We start from the raw sequence: 18,057 nt of genomic DNA on the forward strand, positions 1-18,057 counted from the left end.
CATTTTTTGTAACCTTTGCCAACTTTTATGAGTTTTATGAAACTTAAATGTGACTTTTCATATAACTTGAAGACAAGTTACAAAAAACACATTTTAGAATCAACTCTTAGATTAATTTGGATTGAAAACAACTATTTCACTCAACTTTTCTATTAATCTAAGCAACTCATAAGAACAAGATAATTCAAATCAAACTTTTTCATGTAATTTGTCTAAACCTTAAACTAATACAAAACATGAATCTATTGACAATTATCTTTGAAATTGGATTAGCATGAACATTACCACATCAAAAACAAGTTTATAAGTCCAAAAACATCTTAGGGTAATGTTCCTAGTCCAATTCCAGCCAAAAAAGTCGAATTTATGCTGTCTGGGGTTCCAACTCGTCGAGTGCACGAACCAACTCGGCGAGTTGGATGCATTTTTCCTTGGACTCAGCGAGTCCATTCATGGACTCGGCGAGTCTGTTGGGTAGACAGCATCAAAACTCGATTTTTCAGCTAGTTTTGCAAGTATAACAAGAAAACAAGCCTAGGCTCTGATACCACTGTTGGGTTTTGACCATTCTAACACTCCTAAGTGTACATGCAACCCTAAATACCTTGGATCTATGTTTTCTCTATTATACATACAAATATGAACATCCAAGGTATTATCCTAATCTAGCATATAAAATAATGAATATAACAAGATAGAATACATACCTCTTTGATGTAAAAAGTCTTCATGAAGCTTGAGTGCCTAGTGCCCCAAGTGTGACACCTCAAATGGTTCACACAACACCAAATACACTTGGAATAACTTGAGAGAATTCTACACTTCATGAAATCGGCTAGCCCTTCTTTTTCACACACTAGTTGCCGATTTTGTCAAGAATAAGATCTTTATATAGTGCTACAATTAGGGTAAACCATAATTGTCATGACTTTCCATTTCCTTGGATCCATGGGTTCACATACACCATGGAGCATCCATGGACCATCCTATGGGTTTTAGCCCAACTTGATTATCCATGGAGCATTAGCCCACTACACAAGTATGGATGATTTACACAATCAACCCATATATTTAATTAGTCTTCTTTTGATCACTTAATTAATCCTAGATTAATTCTTGATCAATACTAATTAAATAATCTTATTATTCTTATTATTAATATACTAGAACTTATAATATATTAATAACCATAAGTGTCTTATTTCTCTCATTATAGTCTATCCAAATGCATGATGCCATGCAACCCAAATGGACCATGCCGGGTCGGGTCAAGTCTTACCAATTATAGTTATGGACTTAGACATTAATCCAACAGTTCTATGATGATGATATTCAATCTGAGTTGGAAGAAATGGTCAACGTTGAATTGGATCCATCCTATGATCCAAACTTTCCTCCGGTCACCAAATGGACAAGAGATCATCCTGTATCTCAGATAGTGGGTAATGTATCTAAAAAGGTCCTAACCCAATCTCAAGTGAAGGCAAAGCAAACCTCCCTATTCTCCAAAGTAGAGTTCTGCATGTATAATTCCTTCGTATCCAAAGTTGAGACAAAGACCATTAATATTGCTCTTAATCATTCTGATTGGGTCCAAGCAATGCAAGATGAACTCAATGAGTTTGAAAGAAATAAGGTCTGGCGTCTCATTCCAACTCCAAAATATGCCTCAGTCGTTGGTCTCAAATGGGTATTCAGAAATAAAATGGATAAGGAGGGAAATGTGATTCGTAATAAAGCTCGTCTTGTGGTAAAAGGATATTGCCAGGAAGAAGGAATTGATTATGAAGAAACATTTGCTCCGGTAGCAAGGCTGGAAGCATATACCAAGACTCTTCTTGCTAAATTTGGCATGATGGGAGATTCAAAGGTCAAAGTTCCAATGGCGTTCGACACCAAGCTCACACCATCCTTGGAAAAACCGGCAGTCGATATAACGTTATACCGCCAAATGATTGGTTCCCTGATGTACCTCACAGCTAGCAGGCCTGATATAATGTTTTCTGTGTGTTACTGTGCTAGGTTTCAGGCGAATCCTCGTGAACCACACATGCTAGCAGTGAAAAACATACTCCGATATCTGAAGCAAACCACCTCTCTCGGTCTCTGGTATCCCTTAAACTCAGGTTTCTTTGTTCAAGCCTACTCAGATGCAGACCTTGGAGGATGTGGTTTAGACAGGAAAAGCACCACAGGAGGATGTCAATTCCTCAACGGGAAGTTGGTGAGCTGGCAATCTAAGAAACAAACATGTGTTTCACTGTCCACAGCCGAAGCAGAATATATTGCAGCCGCTTCTTGCACATCTCAAGTGATTTGGATCCAAAGCCAACTCTGGGATTATGGACTCAATATGAAAAAGATCCCACTATATTGTGACTCAGAAAGTGCAATTAGGATCTGTCATAACCCAGTGCAACATTCCAAAACCAAACATATTGCATTGAGGTATCACTTCATTAAAGATCACGTAGAAGACGGAAACGTAGAGATTCATTTTGTTCGAACTACTGATCAACTGGTTGACATCTTCACCAAAGCTCTTCCAGAAGCAAGTTTTAATAAAAATCTACAAGGGCTAGGTATGATGGAATCGGAATCAATACCAAAAACTACTTCTCAAAACTAAAAGTTGGAAGCGAAATGAACCGAACGTTCGGGTTCAGTTCACGTAAGTGCCGAAATGAACCGAGCGCTCGGGTTCGGTCCTATTCACCTGTCTTTTCTCATCACTTAACGGTAGTTTCTTTGGTTGTAAACTTTTTTGTACCCTTATTTCTCAACTGTGTCTCTCTTATTTTCAAGTATTTTTCTTTTTCAAATTTTTTTTGCAACCGAAATGAACCGAACGTTCGGTCTATTTCGGGTTCGGTTCCAAAAAAATTTTGTGTTTTGTTATTTTTTTTTTGTTTTATTTTTCCAAATATCAAAAACTCCAAAAATATTTTTGTTTGTTTTTCTCTTTAAATCAAAAGCTCCAAAAACAATTTTTTTGTTTTGTGTGTTCATTAATTTTTTTATTATCATTTGTGGATAATCGATGGGGCAGTTATTGTTCTCACATTTTCTATACTTAAGTGTCCCTAGAAGCATGCTGCTGTATGTTGTCCAAAGCCTCACCTGATTCTGAATAATAGTCTTACTGACTTGGTATATACAAACCTTATCTTCCCAATTAAGCTTTTATATTTATTCTAATCATGAGCTACCTTACTCTCTTCTCAAATGAGATAAGAGTTTTCTGCTTGGTCCTTATTTTAACAGCAGAGGTACTTTGGTTTCTTTACACCATCTTCAATATTTCTCTCCATCCTATTCGCTTCATACACATAACCCTTGAGACTCTCAGCATTACCACTGAGGTTTATGGTTACACAATTTCTATGTTTATGATCTTAGCTTCGTGCCACTACGTGCTAAGTGAAACCCACAATTCAATACCTATTATGCATTGATGGTGAACAATTTAATTTGCTCTAGTTTTCACTAATGAATTAACGAATTCACCCATGGGGCTGTATCTTGAAATCTCTAAATTTTCTTTTTGTGTGATTCTTATGAAATTGTTATTTCCCATAACATTTCTTCCCATAGAATCCAGTTTCAATTTTTTTCTGAGATTTCACCTAGAAGAATTTTCAACATGCCACTTAAATTCTCTTCACACCTACTTGTTCAACAGACTACATTGGTCTCACAAGTACTTCAGTCGATTTCTGTCTTATGTCAAGATCAGGAATTCCGCACTGAAGCGAAAGCCACCCAAATTAGCCTTATTAAAAGATGCCTTTCAACACTTCTTAATAAGTGTCTAATCGTAATTCAACGGGAAACCAAACAAACACTTTAAGGTCTCTCTTGACTTTAAAGGAAGAGATTTGTGCCCGGTATCCATTGTTTCGTGTCTTTACTGACATCACAATTTCCCACATATGTATTGCTTTATTTCTTTTCTTTTACACTCTATGCACGAAAATCTTTTTGATTTTCCATAATTCTGGTTTCATTACTTACAAGCAATTTTTGGCTATGGGATTTAAGGTTATAAAAGAGATGTGGCTCACAATGTTACACGTGATTATTTTGCTCTATGATGACAGCTCACTCTAAAGGGATAAGTTAATGACTCAGCCGAAAGTATAATCACTTTGATATTTCAAACGGCGCTTTATGGGAAGGCGTGTGAAGTGGAACCGTTTTTGACATTTCAAACGGCGCCTGATGGGAAGACGTGTGAAACGGGATAGTTTTTCTCTCTCCTGCGTAATCACCGGGGCTCTAAACTGTCACGCATCAATCACCTAAGGAAACTCTTCGCATTTCCCTTGAAGATTTTGGAACAAATTTTTCTCTCTCTTCTCACCACGGTATAAAAGGTAACTTCCATCATAATTTACCTCTTTGCTGCACCAAATATTCAGAGAGAAAGAAAAGCTTTGTTTCTTCTACTGTTCATCATCTCTCCCAAATCCTTCTCTTCAATGGCGGATTCATCTTCAGTTCATGCTACTTCTCAAATTCTTCCCATCCGTCCTCAACAAAGCCTGATCATCGATCTCACTCCACAAGCTTACGATGCGTTCATGTTTCCAATCATGGAATGTCTCAAGCATTCGCCACTGGTTCCAGCTCTCACCAAGGTCGAAACTGTTCCAATGGAGTGTCTATCGCAAATCTTCTCCACAACCCACTATGACAAGTCTGTCGATCGAATCTTCTTCGACATTCTTGATCACAAGGCCTCCATCTCCAAACAAAGATTTTGTTCGCTTTTAGGGTTTGAACCTGATGAATCTAGGGTTAACCCTGAATCCATCCCGGTGGGACAGTTGTTTTCCATGTTTTATAACATGGGATACACTGAAATTCTGACGACGGTGACCAAATTCAAGAAATCTTGCTTACCTCCTCAGTGGAATGGCTTCTTCACCGTCTTGTTCAATGGGCTATCATAACGAAGTGCAGGTTCAGACGGGGCAAGTCGTCTGTTTATCACCATTCTTTATGGTCTGTACCACGGCATCAACCTTGACTATGGGTCGGTTTTATGGCAGCAGTTGATTCAGAGTCTAGCGTCTACTTCTCGCCATTCAGAGATCTCCTATGCCAGATTCTGGATGTTGGTCACAAAGTGGGTGATGGAAAAGTATCACGTTCCCATTGTTGTTGATTCTCCACTCTCCTCAACCGGAACCTTTCACACTACTAAGATAATCGTCTCTGATTCATCTAAATTTCAGTTTGTTGGCTCAATCCATGAGTCCATGTATGGGTGTGTTCCAAGCAGCAGCCGCATCATCAAAACTTACAAGGAGTTTCGTCGCTCTGGTCCCAGAGAGCTCACTCCTGACATGATTCAGTCAATCCATGATGCTGATAGGCCTGCTCCCAGGGGAAAGAAACATGACAAGGTAAAAGACAAGAAGGTTGTCAAAGGAGCGAAAGGTCCTTCTCCGAAGAAACGCAAAACTACCAAACCAGCTCAATCTCTTCCACCAAAGAAGAGGAAGACTCAACCCAGGCGAAAGCTTATTCTTGCCTCCTCCTCCAACGAATCTGAGGAAGAGAGTTCAGACTCCGAAGAGTCCCTTGAGGTAATACTCCTCCACGTTCGCCTACTCCTGAGGTACCTGTTTCCACTAGACCTGTCTCTCCTCCACCAATCTCCATCTCTATTTCCATTCCCTCCATAACCTCCACTACTAAAATACCACCCACCTATATCCCTTTACCACCTCCTATTTTTACTGAAGCTACCACAACAACCACCGATGGAGTTAGAACCAACGTATCTGATACGGGGGCTCCTACTACAGCACCCGAACCCACTCCCACTACCGAACATACATCCGTACCCGAACCTACTTCCCCAACCGAGCCTCCACCATCACCCTCATCTCCTGCTCACTCAGCAGATAATGAAGAACCTTTTCTTGGAGGAGAGGACATGACGTTTGACTCGGTCTATTACAGTCCGTATCAAATGCAAAGCGATGATGATGATGATGCTCCAATCACCAAGAAGCATCTCAAGGAGCTTCATGAGAAAATCGATTCTCTCATTGCTTCCTCCTCTTCAGGGGATTGTTGATACGTTTACTAAGGCTCATGAAGCCTCTATCAACTCAGCCACTGCCGCTATTGACGCCTCTACCAAGGCGTGTGCTGCTGCGACCGAAAAAGTCAAAAAACTATTTGTTGACGCTACTTTTCTTTTGCAGTCTTTACAGGGGACTGCTGACTCCAATGCAGAGAGGCTTGACTCTCTTGTCAACAAGCTGGCCACCTCAGTTACCTCCGAACTGGAGTCCTTTGCCAGTCTTCGTCAATCTCTCAGCGAAGACAACAAATCATTTCACGAGACTGTTGAGGAGTGCCTGAATAAGCTGCATGAAGACCTCGCTTCAGAGAACTCCATGATGGATGCTCTCGCTCACAAGACCACTACTCTCAAGTTCAAGAGTCTTCATCTTTTCCATTCTCAAAAGGAAGTTGAATCTCTTCGATCGGAGTGTGCGGTTATTTCATCGTGTGTTTCGGATGTCCACGCCGCCCTTTCCAACATCCTTGAAGCACATGATCCGATCCTGAATTACTCCGTGAGGCGCACTCTCACAGAAAAACTTGCTCCTGCCCTTGCCCTACTCAGCAAACTTGAAGGGCTTCTTGAGTTCGTGGCCCATCCGAAACAAGGGGGAGAAGATGTGTCTCAGTCCCAACCACCTCCCACTTCTACAGCAACTAAAGCAACCGAACCTCCTCCAGCAGGTCAAGCCTCAGGTTCGGGTGTCAAAGATAAAGGAAAGAAGATTATTGAAGACAGCGATGATGATGATAAAGACACTATCGCAGATCTCTTAAAGAAACAAGGCCAGGATAAAGATGCTGACATGAGCGCTCGTGTTGCCAGAGAGTTCGAGGCGAACGAAAGGAAAATGAAGGAGGCTCATGACCTTCTTGAGAGTAGGAAAACTCTTTTTCCTCCGTGGACTCTTGAGAAGCTTTTGAAAGTGTGACAATCCAAGTTGTCCCGTTACATTTCCCCGTTACCGTTAACGGAATATTCCACTGTATAAAAGTTTCGTTAGTTAGAGGGCGTCAATTTAATAAGCATTTCCATTTGATTACCTTTAACATGCCTTTAAGTCGTGATAAAAGGAAATAAAAACACAGGACACACATTTCCATTTATTTGGGGAAAATGTCATGTTTTAGTATTACAACCACTAAATCGGGTGCGACCAAAAGCCCCGTTTAACGGCAGTATCGAGTAAAATTCCACTGAGCCCCGACTGTGAAACCTATATATGGGTGAGTAGAGTCCATTGGATATTTTTTACACACTCTCTCTAAACTCTCTCTCTAGACCCGTTTTCGCCCCGAATTCGCAACCAAACGCTTCCAAATTGTAATTCCGCCTACCCTAGCTTATTCTAAACATAGTGATTCATGTTTTTAGCCGAAAAATCATCCAATAAGGCATGGTATAAGGAGTTTACGGCCCAAGAACATTCTAGGGCCGTAAACCCCTAAAATGGTGCCAAACATGCCTCTAAACTTGTCCATAAGCTTGGAAATAATTAGGGGATATAGCCTAGGGGTGTTTAAACATTAAAATGCATGATTTTAGGACTCAAATAAGAGTTTACGGCCCAATCACAAGCTTAGGGCGTAAACTCCTCAAAATCATGTCAAAAGTGCCCCAAAACACTCCCAAACTCATCCTAGGGCTTATTACATAATTTAGGGACTTATCCTCTTGAGTTTAGACCCTTGAAACACTCCAAAATGATTTAATGAAAGGAGTTTACGGCCCAGACATGGTCAAGGCCATAAACACCCTAATTCATGCCCAAAATTGTAGTTTTTGCCCCCCAAATGACCATAGGCTATTTCTATAAAATGCTAGAAAGGAATTAAGGGCTTAAACACAAGGAAAATGAGGGATTTCTTGGAGTTTATGGCCCAAGCATTATCTAGGCCGTAAACTCCCCAAAACCCCTCAAATGTTGGTTTTAATCACCCAAAATGGCATCACACATCATTAGAAATCACTAGAAAGGCATTAGGGGCTTGAAACATCACAAAACTCAATGATTTAGAGTTTACGGCCGTAAACTCCTTTAAGAGTTGTTCTTAGGCCGTAAACTCCATTATAAGGCCCTTAGAAACCTCAAACCCACTCATGCCTTTGAGGAAAAGTGCTTGGAATAATTCTATGAACAAGCTAGAAGCATCAAACACCCAAGAAATTGACCTTGGGATTTTACGGCCGTAAACTCCCTTAGGTTGGGCCGTAAACTCCTTGTTTGGTCCATGTTGATGCTTTAAGTCCATTCACACACTTGATAATTGAGTTTAGCAAAGTTCTACAACTGATAGGATACCCTTAGCACCCTTAAACGCTACCCGGGACCCCAAACACTCAACCAAAAGTGTTTTCCACTCCTTTGAGTGTGTATAATTGTTTAATTAGTATATTATATTCTAATTGTATGTGAACATATGTTATCATATGTTAAAATAGGTCCTTGTGTGTGTTCAAGTCCTTGCGTGACCCCGAACGCCCAAGCGGCACTTTCGTCGGACCTACTTACACCAGGTGAGTTCATACCCCTGAATGAACCTTTTAAATGCTTTTAAATGTTTTATAGGGGGGATTACAAGTTAAACATGCCAGTTATCATATCAATCACAGGTGATTGATAACCCGCATGCACAAGATGTTACCACTGTACACTGTTTTACCGATTAGGACACTGTAAATGGCTTTCAAAAAGGGTTGTTAAATTGTTCAAGTTCTTACTTTCATAACTTATCAAAGATTCATTTTCAAACTGGTTTATAAAGATTCCCAAAGATTTCTAAAGGTTTTCACACCTATTTTATCAAAGAATACAAATGCGATTTTCCTGAGTAATAAAGTTTTCAAAGGTTTCATGAATACTCTTAATTGTTAATTACTGCTGCATCGCTTATACTTATTTTATACTCCTACTCTGTAATGCTTTCGCTTATACCTGAAGTCACTTATACCTGATGACGCTTATACTTATTCACACTTTTACTTAGTAATATGAGTCTACTTCGCTTATACTTGAGATCGACTTTACTTCACTTATACTTGATACGCTCTTACTTCACTTGTGGTCATCTCCTCTTCGCGATGCGCTTATACTTATCCGACACTTATACTTCACTTACGACCGCTCTTACTTCACTTGTTAGACACTCCTACTTCACGAGAATCACTTTTACTTGATACCCACTCAAGCATAGTTAGATGTATGTCTGTGCTTGTGTAAATGCATATAAATAATGGTTGAAGGACTTAGGAAGGTTGTCCGCCCTATTTCCTTTTCTTCGTTGAGATGTGGTCTGGTGGGATCGGATGTCCATCCGAATGTCATTTGATTCATTAGTTATATACTATGTATACAAGCTTAGGCATACAGGTTACTTCAGTTAGTTCAGTTAAGAGTCTCTACTTCAGGTCTATACTTTCATTAGAAACCCACTATTGGGAAGTCTCTACCTCTAGTCCAGCACTTTCATTAGAAACCCACTATTTGGGATGCATCTTCAGGACACGGCCTTCTCTGTTGTCTAGTTGGTAACCAGAGTCTCCTGCAGGGAGAGCGGACATTGTGTGTATAGATCTATACGGGATTGAGACCCCCGCACCCTGACTGCTAGCTACAGTCCACGGCTCACCAAGCCAAGGGGTGACAAATGTCACATTATTTAGATGCTTGTAGGGTGTCTGGAACTCTAGTCAGTATGGTTACGAGTATCCTGGGTTACCTTATAATTCATGGCTTTAAGGTAACGGTATTTCGTCAGCAATTTACACTGTATGCTGATGTCACTTTTCAGAGTCGCACTGTTTCGACCTTGCTAGTTGTATCTTTCATTTGATACTGTCTAGGGTCTACAGTCTCTGTTTCGACCTTGCTAGATGTATCTTTCATTTGATATTGTCTGGGGTCTATAGTCTCTGTTTCAACCTTGCTAGCTGTATCTTTCATTTGATACTGTCTGGGGTCTATAGTCTCTGTTTCGACCTTGCTAGCTGTATCTTTCATTTAATACTGTCTGGGGTCTATAGTCTTTGTTTTGACCTTGCGAGATGTACTTTTCATTTAGTATCGTCTTCGGTCTATATTCACTGTTTTAGAACTTACCAGCTGTACCTTTCATTTGGTACCTTCTGGGGTCTGTGTCTCCCCTTTGTTAGACTGAACCAGGCATGTCGTTAATTCGATACCCTCCTGGAGTCTATGATTCTTTGCCTTAGTCAGCAGTCCTCACTGCTGAGGCATATATTATTCCCTGAAGTCTCTTGCTTTCTTTAATAATCAAATTCAGTATTTTGATAAAAGTAGCAATTAAGGGAAAACTACCTCTTACCACAATACACTGAAACAGTCTTGGTAGAAGGCTGCTTTATTTAAAGAAAATATAGGATTTTCTGGAAAGAGCACTGAAGCACTGAAAACACTTAAACTACTACTTATTAAAGTTATTTGACTAAATGACACTAAATACTTATGAACTCACCAGCATTTGTAAAAATGCTGATACTCACTTTTCAAATAACTTGTAATCTCAGGTCAGCAATTAGACAGGTACACCCCCGGAGTTGCTGATGAAGATGGCTTAAGTACCTTGCTGCACTTTATATATGTTGCTTGTATTACTTTGATACTATGTAATGTAACCATGTAAAATTATTACTATTAATGAAATGATTTGTTGTACTTTGATTACTATATGCATGTGTTGTGATACTTGACATGACGTCATCCACCTCAGAACGTTTCCGCCGTTCCGGTTTTGGGGTGTGACAGAAAGAGGCAATTGAAACTCCCAGCATTTTGTGGCTCGAACCAGTGATTTCATTGGATCGAATCAATTCTGTCGATTCTCAGTTTGACATGCCACTGACCCGAAAAGCCTTCATCTTCCATGCTTTTGATAACGTTGCTGATGTCCCTCATCCTCATCCAAAAGTTGATAGGGAACTTGTCGAATTCTATCTGAAGTCTGCTCAACCACAGTATCAGACTTGGAGCGCTAAGAAAATCATCAACGTTCGGGTCCTCAAGCCGTTTCGTGAGGGGAACTTCACGAACGTTCGGTTCAAAGTGCTGAGGGGTTCTGCTAAAACCGAACACGCGATATCTCTTGCTGATCTTCCTAACCTGAATCCACATGACTGGATTATTTTGCACAACATCCTCCTCACCAACGAAGCTGAGTGTGGTCCAATTATTGATCACTTCAAAAGGATGCTCGTATGCTACATTATGGAGGTTGTCAAGATGGATCAGGAGATCGCTAGCATCTTCAAGAAAAAGCCTACTATTTCTCATGTCGGCTCTGCTAGTGATTTGAACATGATGCAGATGGGAAGAATTGACCCGAAGCGGAATTCTATCATGTTTACAAGGAACGAAGGCCAAAAATGCCTGTTCGCCCTGGCAGATAAGCACCTTTACACCACTGCATGCTTGGAACATGTTTTGGGAATCATTCATCGATGCAAGCAGAATTCAGCAGATGACAAGAAGAACTTTGATGACATGATTCAGTGGTACATTCGCTTCAGACAGACCATCCTTGCTCTCATCCCACGTCTGTTTGATACCACTAAGAAAGTTCCTGCAGCTGAACCCGGCAAGCCGAAGTGATAGTCTCGCTCCAATTGACGCAAAAGGGGAGATTGTAGGGTTTGGAAGGTGTTGCGTCTTGGGCTCGCTATTTAGTCCATTTAGTCTCCGGATTGGGCCTGTCCATCCGTGAGTTATATTTATGGTTTTGTATTTATAGGTGCTTGCATGCATCCTAGTACGTAAGATTTTGGAAGACAATTACTCTAAAAGATTTATTCTTTGTCGATTGTAACCCTAACAGCCTCTACAGCGGAAGTTCTTTATCGAGCTCTGCTGAGGTTTGAATCTATTGAATCATTCGACATATTTTGATTCATTCTTGTGTTTTATATTACTGTTTATCATTTTTGTGATTAACCTGTTAGAAGATCTAAACGATCAAAGAGTTTCTTAACTCATCACATCTCATACTCTTAACCCTTGCAAGGTTCGACTCAAGTCCAAGTCAAGGTCAAGGTCAAAACCCTGGTCAAAGTCAGCCACTGGTTGACTTAACTTGTCGAGTTGGTCCACCAACTCGTCAAGTCCCCACTTCCACGAAATGCTAAAACCCCGAACCTACTTGCCAAGTCTAGCAAGAGCTCGATGAGTTCTCCTATAACAAATCATCGGGACATTCTTCAAGTGACTCGCCGAGTTCATCCTTGAACTCGTCAAGTTCATCTTCATTCGTATGAAGGTGTTTAGTCTATGACTCGCCGAGTTCTCCTTGAATTCTTCGAGTCCGTCTTCATGTGGTTAGGACATTGCCTTGAACTCACCGATTTCATCCTTGAAATCGTCGAGTATGTAAATCTCCAAGTCCATCTCAAAGGTGGATTAGAAATGTCCCAAAGATGGCAAGATCCATGCCTTAAAGAAGATCTATCAAATGATAAGTCAAGGTTCAAGCTTTTTACCTTGAATAAGCTGGAAATGAAGCAAAATCCCTGGATCCACTTGCTTCTTCAAGGACCCCCAAGCTTCCACTTCTTCCTTCAAGCTTCAAATAACTTTAAACACTCAAAAATGCCTCAAGAATAGTCAACAAGCTTTAGGGTTTCGAGTTAGGGATTTCTGGAAGTGAGAGGGACAATGAAGGCTGAAATGAGGCTAGAAAAAGTGTATAAATAGGGGTAAAACCTGAATATTATGGTTTCATCTAGATAACCCTACTCGTCGAGTCAGGCTCTCAACTCGTTGAGTAGGTCACTTAACCGTGCGACCAAAAATCTAGTCTACTCGATGAGTTGGGCCTCTAGCTCGCCGAGTCCCAAAGCAAAACAAGAAATTACATAAATTTAAATACATACCAGTAACCGGGTGTTACACTTTTTGATCTACTTGATCACAAAAACAACCAAATGACTTTTACATATATAAACTGAATAGGATGAAAGCAGCATAATAGTTACATATATATTTAAGCATACATAAAAATTCAAAATATTAGCATCTTGTTGCAAAAAACTTAACTCGTGCCAAAGGTGAAATGAAAATAATGATATTTTCATACAAATAACATATTTAGAATCATGTTAGAAACCGAAATGCAGAGGCAATAGCTATTTATTTCAACCAAAGATAGTCAATTGCTACTTTTGTATCTAAAAACACAAGTTGTAGAAATGTAGAAAATAATTGTAAAACATAATAATCTTTATTTATGCAAACAAAAGGGATATTTAGGGAAATTCTTTATTACCTAAGAATCAAGATCCGTGAGTTGAGATACTACTGGAATAACAACATCTAGTTTACAAGACTCATGCATATAAGATGGTGGTGATCCTATTCCGATTTCGGTCGCATGTTGTTATGATTATGAACATATGGAGGAGAATGTGACCAAATGACGGGGTTAAATGATGATGATGATTATGGAAGGTGTTAATGTTATAAGGTGAACCCCTTAACATGTGTTCCATTTGTGGGATGTATGGATTCAACATATTATAGAAACCTTCATGCCCGATAGGTAGTGATTGATGATGGAAAGTTGGGTGTTCACAGGGAATTGAAAAGTATGAACTGATTTGAATTTGACCAGTGTTATTAAGTCCTTTAGAAATTATAGGATTATGTTGAGTGAAATATAATTTAGAATTTTCTTCCATTTCCATTCCTCCACTACTGCTGAAAAAATCAAAATCTTCATCATCGTCATTGACAGTAGTAATACTAGTAGAAAAACCTAATTCATCAAACACCCCGGAGAAGAGATTAATGTTACATATTCAGATGTTGTTATTCCGGTAGTATCTCCTAATTCCATGATGCCATCTCCACATGTTGTTATCAGAAATACTCTTTTTTAAATGTTTAGCCCTCGGCCATGTAAAAACAGTGTGAATTTTCAATTTTGGATTGTATTATGGTATAGGATTTGGAATTGATCCAAGAACAACAAGGAAGCAGCAACAGTAGCCATGGAAGTTAGGACCCACCTCTACATAATAAAAGTGTTGCTTCAACAAATGGAAGAAGAGAAACCAAAACCAATGATGGATGTTTGAACCTAAATGGTAGGTAGTGAAGAATATTCTGGATGCTCTTAATCCTTTACTTGTCTTTTTTGTTCTACTAGATTATTCAAACTAATGGCTGCTCCCCTTCGCCATGGATACTATTGTTGGCCGGTGAATGGCGTCTTGTTAGATTTCAGAAAAAACAAATCATTGAAAATTTCCAGGTGATCAATGTAAATAAGTTTGTTAATTAGTTTCATTCAATCAAGAAACTATTGATGTACAACCAGAGTAAAACTGAATCGATTAACGTTACAAATTCGGTTATGATTCGAACATGACTAAATTGATGGCATGAAACTGATCAGATGATCAATTATCGATAGAAACATAAAATTTGGTTAATCAAAGGCTCATCGTTGTCTATTTAAGGAAGAATACATACCTTGTGATGCTCAATTTTGATGGTAGCACTGTGTACCATCGCGGGTTCCAGAAATTAACATCTACAAGATTCAAATCGAGAATCTGCTTCGCGACTTCTTGATTACAATACGCGTCTGCATAATGTAAAGTTAACGCTCCGTTTAAAGTGATGTTTTACTCGCTCAAAATTAGTTTAACGAGTTCGACTTTCTCGCAATCGAGGGCTTTTTGAATGCTTTTAATTCGTTTTTCATGTAATCGAGGGCTTTCTGTATGATTTTAGTTCATTTTTCATGTAATCGAGTTGGACATCGTCTCAATCGTCACAATCGAGGGCTTTGTTTCGACTTCAACTTCTCAGGGCCAATTGAGGAGGCGAATCCGATAATAGATGAATCAATGACGACTGGTAAATGACGATGGCGGGTAGTGAATAATGAAGATGTGTGTGTATGAGTGTGAGAGGGAAAGAGGGATGATCAGACGATTGAAGAATTAGGGAGAAAGACAGACGTCGATTGATTCGGTGGAGATAGTGATCAGTAGCATAATGCCCTTCGATTAATTTCAGAACCATACCCCATGTTTAATTTTTCCAATTATTTACAAAAATGTCACAAGTCATCTTGACCTTCTATTATTTAGATCTAACAGCGTTTATTTGGTTCTCGGGATCTTCGGAAACTATAGGTTCCCAAATAATCATTCCTCTCTCTCTCTCTCTCTCTCTCTCTCTCTCTCTCTCTCTCTCTCTCTCTCTCTCTCTATATATATATATATATATATATATATATATATATATATATATATATATATATATATATATATATATATATATATATATATATATATATACTTCACAACATAAAACACTGAACATAACTTATTGATACCTCTAAAATCACTAAATGATTTTTATGTTTTTAATATTTATGTACTTTTGTATTACCCAATAATATAAATAACTAAGAATTTAAGTTCAAATATTGAAATAAACTTTCATTGTTTTTTTGTTTTTTTTTTAAATATTCATGTCGTATCACAATTTCTTATCCTAATATATAATATGTTCTTTAACTTATTTGCAGTATTAATATGTCCATTACGTAATTCGGTATAAACAATTACATCTTGATATAAAATATTTGACATTAATTATCCATACATCATCATATTTTCATAAAAAATAAAAACGATAACCCTTGTTTTATTGACCCAATTAAAACAACCCCACGTAATAAATATATGTAGGCGTGGATCAGTGGGTGTCATTAACCAAACAAGAGAAGAGGTTAGATTTGTCAAAACAGTGCCGTGTTGAGACGTTTTCCTGACAAACTTCCTAAACCCAGAAAGTAATCCCCCAACAGAGACACATCTTCTTAAGAAGCCTTTCACTCATACTCTCCTTTAAGAACGATCTGTCTCTGCGTATCGAGGATGGCTGAACCAAGTTATCCACCTTTATCCTCTCCCGTCGCTGTGATAGGGTCTCAGTTCATAGTACCATATCAATTTGATTTTATAGTTGATAGAAATTCAAGAGGAAACCTTGTGATTAATGATATGAGCCATAAAATCATGCTCAAAGTAAAACCATGTGATACATCCTTTCATCATCAACGACTGCTACTCGATGTTGATGAAAAACCCATCGTTTTGATGCGTAAGAAGGTAACTTTTAGTTCAGTTTTAATACTTCCTTTTTGTTCTTTGGGTTGTTTTGAAAATTTGATGCTAAGTTTAACATTGAAATGACTAATTTATCTTCTAGATCATGAGCGAACACGATAGATGGAATGTATTTAGGGGTAACAGTAAAAGCAAATCGGAAATGATATTTACTACAAAAACACCTGACATGATGCAGTCTATGACTAATGTACATGTGCTCTTGGCAAACAAAACCGGTAGTAAAGATGTTTGTGATTTCAAGATGACAGGAAGCTGGTCGAAGAGAAACTGCACTATTTATATGGGAGATACTTCAACAACAATAGCCCAAGTAATTTCCATACAAATTATATTTTTTTTCCTAGTAGATATTAGTAGATATCCCTGTTTTCAGTTACGTGATATAACTGATAAAAGATTTGGTAAGTTCGTGAAGTAAAGCTCAAGCTAAAACTAATTAATTGACTTACTCTTGTAGATGAATAAAATGCAATCATCTGAGAATATAAAGTTGGTTAAGAACAAATTCATGGTGACAATTTATCCCAATGTTGATTACGCCTTTGTGGTTACACTTATAGCGATTGTTGAGGCTATGAAAAGCTCTAACTCTAACACAAAAGGTGAAGTTGCTGTGGAACTTACTACATCTGGGGTGGGTGACGTTATTGGTGCAATCTTTTCCTAGTCATATTAGTCGCATTCTCTATGACTACATTCCCTCTGGATTGTATTATAGAATGGTATATAGTTTGTCCCTCATATCATCTTTTACCATGGCTATGGATATGGTATGATTAGCAATTAAAAATGACAGGAATTGTGGTTCCTTAATTATGTAAGAAGATATAATATAGGCTCGTTAGTGTAATTTGTGGGAAAAAAAAGTGGTTAGGACAGTTTTGACATTTTGTATAAATGTTTAGAAGTAGTTAGAAAACCACCCAAGAAGTATCAAACATTATCCCTATTCTAATAAAAGAATAGTTTTATTCTCCTTTTGACATGTGTCACCATATTAGGTTTCATAATTAATGCATATTTTATTTTTCTTTTGCTATGTGTCACTCTATTATGTCTCCTAATTAATGCATGTCACTTGCTAACCTATTGAATCTTCATTTCAAATTTCAAATTTTAAATTTTCCACTCTAATTACATTAAATTAATAACATTAGAATGGAAATTAAATAAAATTAACACAAATTATAAAGTGATATAATTATACATATTTATTTAAAGCAATGATTATAATTTTATATAACTAAAAAATCTCTTAATGAATAATTTATTTAAAATAAGTGATTAATAATTTTGAGTTTTTAATATTAAAGTTTAATTAAGTTTGTAACCGTGGTTCCCACGGATTATAAACTAGTTGTAGTATAAATATGTAGCAAACAGTCCACATGTATGCGTCCTTTTGTATGAAGTCCCAAGAGTCCAGTTTAGTTTACTCTGTTAAGTTTTCTCCTTTTTTCTTTTTATTTATTGCAAGGCTTGGTTGGTTTTTTCTTGAATAAAAAACAAAAAGTTATAAAGGCAAACAGTGGCAGAGCTATATGGGCGTTAGGATACTACAACGTCTGTCCCCCAAAAAAAAATTTATGTATATAAAAAAAATATTTGTAAACATGTTCTATGTTATTATACCCTCAGTTAAAGAGATTATATCATATTTTTTAATTCCCTGATAATACATAGAATATTTATTGATAGTATTTGTATCCCATATAAAAATTTCTATCTCTACCATTGAAGGCAAAGATCAATGTAAACTGTACATAGAATTTCCAAGAGACATGTCCTTAATGACATCAAAAAACTTGTTGGAA

General features: G+C 38.0%; 1 protein-coding gene across 1 annotated transcript; it reads left to right on the forward strand.

The window, feature by feature from the left end:
• The first annotated feature begins 15,835 nt into the window (after positions 1-15,835).
• Positions 15,836-17,223, forward strand: LOC145071199 (protein LURP-one-related 10-like). The gene is made up of 3 exons (XM_079018123.1): positions 15,836-16,222; positions 16,323-16,553; positions 16,701-17,223. The coding sequence occupies exons 1-3, from the start codon at positions 15,989-15,991 to the stop codon at positions 16,908-16,910; spliced, it is 675 nt and encodes a 224-aa protein (XP_078874249.1). The 5' UTR covers positions 15,836-15,988; the 3' UTR covers positions 16,911-17,223.
• The last annotated feature ends 834 nt before the right edge of the window (positions 17,224-18,057 follow it).

This window comes from Lactuca serriola, chromosome 8, assembly GCF_051521515.1.
Source record: "Lactuca serriola cultivar US96UC23 chromosome 8, Lser_US96UC23_V15, whole genome shotgun sequence".
NCBI classification, from domain to species: Eukaryota; Viridiplantae; Streptophyta; class Magnoliopsida; order Asterales; family Asteraceae; genus Lactuca; species Lactuca serriola.

Coding starts and splice junctions, on each gene's coding strand:
- LOC145071199 (XM_079018123.1), top strand. CDS start 15,989: ATGGCTGAACCAAGTTATCCACCTTTATCCTCTCCCGTCGCTGTGATA. Junction 16,223..16,322: donor TCGTTTTGATGCGTAAGAAG/GTAACTTTTAGT, acceptor TTTATCTTCTAG/ATCATGAGCGAACACGATAG. Junction 16,554..16,700: donor CTTCAACAACAATAGCCCAA/GTAATTTCCATA, acceptor TTACTCTTGTAG/ATGAATAAAATGCAATCATC.